We start from the raw sequence: 6,041 nt of genomic DNA, 5'->3' as shown, positions 1-6,041 counted from the left end.
TTTTCATTTACCCAATATCTGTTTCCCTCACTAAACATTACCGATAGCGAATTTAGATTCGTTTCGAGTACGAAAATAATAATTGCCAATACTTGTGACATTAGCATTGTATCCCATACTAGTTGGATCCTCTTTGCACTCGCCAACATCAAATTTTTTCCAACTCTCACAAGGAAAGGAAATAAAGCCAGTGTTATATTTATATTCTATTGATTCTTCAAAATATTCGTGCGATCGACCATGACTGCACGATTCTGTGGATTAAAATTGTTCTAAATTATATAAAAAGTTATGTTTCTAAGGATATATTGCATACTCTGCTATCCTCTAAGAAAGCTTAATTATTTAAAGATAAGTGTATAACTTGACGTATTTATGAAGTCCAATATGAACATCTAGTGATAAAAAATCAAGACACACACACTACTTTCTTTAATGTCTCTTATAATTTTATTTGGTGCTTTAAGTAACCGAAAAAAATAGATACTTCAGGTCTGTTATACTTTTATATACTAGTCTATTATAATCGAATATAGCTACCTGAAAAAACGGCGTATGATCAATAGTAAGTTGGTAATTACAATGAAGGGTGTCTGTATATACAAGTATAATCTGTTTCAGTTGTGACGATAATTTCCTAAACGATTTCGGCTATAGTAGTAATTCAAACAATAAAATTCGCGCCAAGAGTGCACCCTAAATCTATTCAAATCAAATCAATTTTATTCAAGTAAACTTCAATGAAGCGTTTTTGAATCGTCGATATTTAAATACTACCACTGTTTCGGAAAGCAGCCTCCAGCGAGAAGAAACGGCAAGAAACTTGCATAGTTGCTCCTTTCAAATAAACAGTTTTACAATAATATTCCTGTGATGAGACCCGAGCTTAAATCCAGGAGTTTTTTCTAAAACGTATTCTAATGAATAATAACAAATGTTAATAAATAAATATTTATTAATTTAGTCTTAATAAACTTTTTAAATTTAGTAAATGGTAAAATGATTACATTTACCGGTATCTTATTATATATATATATATGTATATATTTTTCATGCTTTACAGCGTCACCGGGCGTTCGGGCGAGACTCAGTTCTAAAGTTGAGCGCTGGGCTCGAGGTTGACGTTCGTCCTGAGGGTGTCTCCTATGAGATCGCACCTCGGCTCAGAACTTAGTTCGTAGAGATGGGGTATGAATTTAAGCACTGATAGAATTTAAGGTGATATTAGACGGTTCATTCGAGTAAATGATTAATTTTTCTTTCATTCCATATTCACACGGCTTAGCGTGTCTCTTGGAATAAGTTTAATTTGTGATCTTTTGATCAAGAAGCTAAGAAAAATGCGTTCGAGACAAAATGGCCAAACCCGATTTCACTCTGTGTTTAGACTGTTCATTTTTCGTTCATTCGGAGTGGGAATGAACCGATCCAACGTCGTTGGATCAGTTCACTAATGAATTCATTCGGCACTTTTGTTTCACTTTGTGTTTAGACGTGTCACTTTGAGTGAAAGATGCAAAATGAAACACAAAAATGAACCGTCTGATTCCACCTTTACTGACGTCACGGCCGCCTCCGTGACGTCGCTAGTCTGGGTCCTTGTTTTCGCCGGCGGAAACGCTGTGAGTGTGAGTTGTGTAGTGTGGGGGTTTTCCCTACGAATGGCGCGATTGCGATAGTGAAACTATCGTCTTCGTCGTTCCGGACGTGCATAGGTCATCTGAGTCTGTTCGGTATTATTATATATGCGTATACCATATTATAAATATACTTATATAATATAATATGTATATAATATTACAATGATTCATCTCGATTAAGAGCAAATGGGTTTGCAAGCAACCATCGCATTCGAGTCGCTTGTCAAATCATAACGGCTCGCGTTGCAATGACACTTGCTGTAAATCAGCATTCAAACATTATTGCCAGCTACTCGATTCATTAATTATTATTAATATTCATTAATTAATCCACAACCTAAGTAATCGAGCCCCGTTATATAAGTTATTTTAGTCTATAGTAGATTATTAAAATTAGTACTTTTAATAATTAGTTCAATAATCAGTAATTATTTAACGATAGAAAAACGGGACGCCAACTCAACTTAGCCAACCCTTTCTTTTTTTTGTATTCGCTGGAAAAACGCATTACTCGTTTCCACTACTCGATGTGGGGGGTATGTGGGGCTCGCCGAAATACTCCGTCTTTTCGTCCTGACGGTAGGCGCACCTCTGCGGGCCTCCGATTCCTAGGGGGTTCCCCCCCAGCCCCGGTGACACTTACGGTGGGAGGAGGTGTCCATAGCGAAGACGCCTTCTCCCCGGTCTTCGGTGAAGCAAATCAGCAGCACTGATCTCATGCTTCCGCTCCGCGGCCTCCTGCGAGGGCGCGCCGCACTCGTAACAGGAAGGTGTCAACTCTCACCTTGCTATCCGGTGCAGATACCTACCGAAAAAGAGAAGAAACCGTGCCCGGTAAGCAACTGCGTCAGCCTGAATCAGTGTGCCGTGTCTTCGTTTTACAAAAGAGAGCAATCCGGTCTATTTATAATCGTGGAGCTAAAGACTCTCTGCGGGGTGTTTTGAACAAAGTAAGCGTACTTACTGTTGCGTCACAATATATTTACAACAATATTATGTATATTCACAGTAGCATTGATCACTTTGATAAAATCAGTGATAATCATTGCATGTGCACAAGTAAGGATAAGCTTATAACGCGAAGTTTCCGACTCCGCAAAGTCAATAAATCATTCTTGGGGCAAGGTATCCGTTTCTATAATAAAATTCCGCAGACATTTTTAACTTGGCGTTTCATAATTCAAATCATGTGTAAAAAAATACATTGGTAAAGAAGGCATATTATTCGATACAAAATTATATAGATGATAAAAAAGCGTGGAGTTAATGCTTGTTAAGTTCCAGGCAGGATATAGGTATAACATACATGTTTTATTTTATTTTATTATATTTATCTAACACGACTGTATTTTTAGATGTTGAAAAAGAGTAACTACTGAGTTCCTTGCCGGTTCTTCTCGGTAGAATCTACATTCCGAACCGGTGGTAGCTTTACTTAATATGGTTTGTTAAATGACGATTCAAAAGTGCTTGTAAAAGTCTACTTTGATTTTGTTTTTTTATATTGTTTTGAATAAAGTATATTTTGACTTAGTTTTTTTTTTTAATTTCTTTCACCCAGCGACTCAAGTGGGGGCGGATAGGTTAACAAAAGGTTGATATTTATTATTTCAGTATAAAGAAAAACCTTTTTTAATTAGCTCACCGGCTATTTGGCGAACACCGCTACACCCAGGTTGCATTGGCTGTCCACTGTTAGGATAAAAGTCTGCATGACCGTAACTTCTCTTATACCCGAAAATTCCTCCACAAGTGTGCAATATATCAACAAAATCAGCATCACTTTTATCAAGACGATAATCTGGAGAAATTTCGGGTATTTCAAAAAGAGGGCGCGCAGGGTCCAGTCCTACAGAAATAATTGTTGCATCACTCGCGTCGTTTAAAAAAAGATGAACTTGCTATTATTACACAGTGAAAAAAATAAATAAATTATAAATAATTTTTAATTTACCACGCTTTTTATCAATTACGTGCTTTGTCATGAATCCTAAGCTCCATTTAAAATCTCAATATCCTAACTCATTCAGAAGTTAGGTAAAAATCAATCAAGTACAAAATTCCACCGTCACATTTGACATTACATAAAGCGAGTTGGTGACAACCTTTATGTTAAATTATATTTTGAATTTAATTCAAATAAGTTATCTTTGAATCATGATGTTAGATAATCTTACCTGTGATACGATGTATTTTTTCCATTGAAAACATTCCCGCATAACCCATTATATGTGCACCTAAACTATGTCCAATTAAATGTATCTTTTTTCCTCCGACGCTATAGGTTTTAATTAAAGCATTCAGTAATTTCGCAACGCGCTTACCAATATAGCGTGTACTGAACGCCGCATAGGGGTAAATAATATTATTCGATAACTCGCTCCAGTCCACCGTAATTACATTTAAATCGTACTCTCTCAAAAGAGAATATTTGATCTTCTGTATCCAATTAACGTTTTCCGCAGAGAACCACCCGTGAGTTATCACTCTAATATCATTAGATTTATTGAAATTTAAACTTTCAATCGAGATATTATTCTCTGATATTCTTAAATTTTCTGGTTTCTCGATATTATTTCTGAAATAATTAATAAACATAAAAGTAAGATATTTTATTTTAATACAAATATAATTTACTTACTGCTACTGGCTTACGATTCCCAAAACTTGAAATGTGTAGATATAGTAAAATATAAGTATGGTATTTACCTACTGTTTTAAAATTTACTAATACAAAAAGAAGAGAAAAAAGGTCAACTTTATATAAATTTTTGAAAAACCTGATAATTGAATTGTAAGTCGCCAGTTTTTTTTTTGTAAGTAAAAAATCAGAGTCCTTCACTCTTCTGTTGCCCCAGGCCCTCCACTCCTCTGTTACTCCATTAGGTCTAAATCCAGTCCAGTATTATAACATTCTTTAATTTAATTCGGCAAGTTATTGTATAGCTATACCTACGCTTCACGAATTTTGCGTTTCATAAACTTAATATATACCTTTCGCATAAATAACTAAATTTCGCAAAATTTTATCGTAAAACGTTTATATATATAGTAAGTAGGAAATGCAATCCCGGTGTAACGGGATCCTGCATACATTTTGCGAGGCTACTCTCTGTCAAAAATTTTTACGCGGGATTATACGCGTTGCCCCTTTTGCTAAATTATCAATATGAGGAATATTGATAAAATAAAATACGATTTTCTTGGTTCAAAATAGCATTAAGGGTTGAATTACAGGCATTATAATTTTTTTGTTATTATTTACATTAACGCCTGCGTCTATGGTTATGAGTAAAGAGCGGTAAAGCTCTTTATAATACGTTTACCTGGTATATAAATAAAAATAAACGTCTCCGAAATTCATATCTTGCGTATCATTTGGAACCGACGAGAAATTCATTACATGAGTAGTTCCGTTATCACTCACAAAATACAGCCATTCGTCGCCATAAGCTCTTCCTTGATTATCCGAGGTCCATATTATAGTTGAATATGATAAAATGAAAACTTAAATAGAAAACACATATAAACTATTAGGACGTGAAATCGTCAAATTTAAATGAAAGTAAAATAGTTATCCATGCCTACCGAAGTAACAAATACTGCGTAATATCACGTTCTTGCTAAACTGCATTTTCAATATCGTCTTTTATAATTGTTTGAAACGAACTGTCATAAATGAAAAACGAACTGATAAAATTCAACGAATTTTCTTCATTTGTATGAAAATTTAATTTATTCAAATATTTCAAGCTCTTATCATAAAGTGACTTCCTTTAACAGTTAAGTGTTGCGTTTGTAAACTGATATCATACATACCGGGTATACAAGCCCTACGTACCAACGAAAAACAAGAATATTAATCAATTCTCAACCATGGGTTCAAATGCTTATTATTAACGTATAAATTAACGTTCAATAAAACGTGGGTCTTTTTAAAAAGCAGGTACATTTGTGAAAGCTTCATAACAGCATATGGTATGGGCCACTGTATATAAATACAGTTATTGTGACTACTTGGTTATCCCATATGGGCATTGTTTTATTATTCTGGGACAGTAGGTACATTGGATACAATAGTTATAGTCAATTTTGCCTGTCTAACTAGTCAAAAAGTATTATTTGTCCATGAGATCTTCTTAGTGGCTTTGATTAGATTTCATATACTAAAAGGCAATGTAATACTCATGAGTAGACTCCATGCCAGGCGGTCTTACAGTAAAAATACGTATATAGAATACTAGTTATCGTCCACGGCTTCACTGTTGTTTTACGGGACGGGTAGTTAGGTCTTAAGTATAATAATGTAGCATATATTCGTCCTTGAAGCTCAAGCTCGCTTCATACCAAATTTCATCAAATTCGGTTCAGTAGTTTGACTGTGAAATGGCAATAGACAGA

At 34.8% G+C, this 6,041-nt stretch overlaps 1 protein-coding gene across 1 annotated transcript; it reads right to left on the bottom strand.

The window, feature by feature from the left end:
* Window positions 1–30: 30 nt before the first annotated feature.
* On the bottom strand, window positions 31–5,274 carry LOC125066414 (inactive pancreatic lipase-related protein 1-like). The gene is made up of 5 exons (XM_047674481.1): window positions 5,244–5,274; window positions 4,967–5,147; window positions 3,818–4,218; window positions 3,286–3,489; window positions 31–254 (listed from the first exon to the last, which is right to left on the bottom strand). The coding sequence occupies exons 1-5, from the start codon at window positions 5,272–5,274 to the stop codon at window positions 31–33; spliced, it is 1,041 nt and encodes a 346-aa protein (XP_047530437.1).
* Between the last annotated feature and the right edge of the window lie 767 nt (window positions 5,275–6,041).

This window comes from Vanessa atalanta, chromosome 9, assembly GCF_905147765.1.
Source record: "Vanessa atalanta chromosome 9, ilVanAtal1.2, whole genome shotgun sequence".
NCBI classification, from domain to species: domain Eukaryota; kingdom Metazoa; phylum Arthropoda; class Insecta; order Lepidoptera; family Nymphalidae; genus Vanessa; species Vanessa atalanta.
Note: the sequence above shows the minus strand (reverse complement) of the source record. Positions and strands in the feature narration are given on the sequence as shown.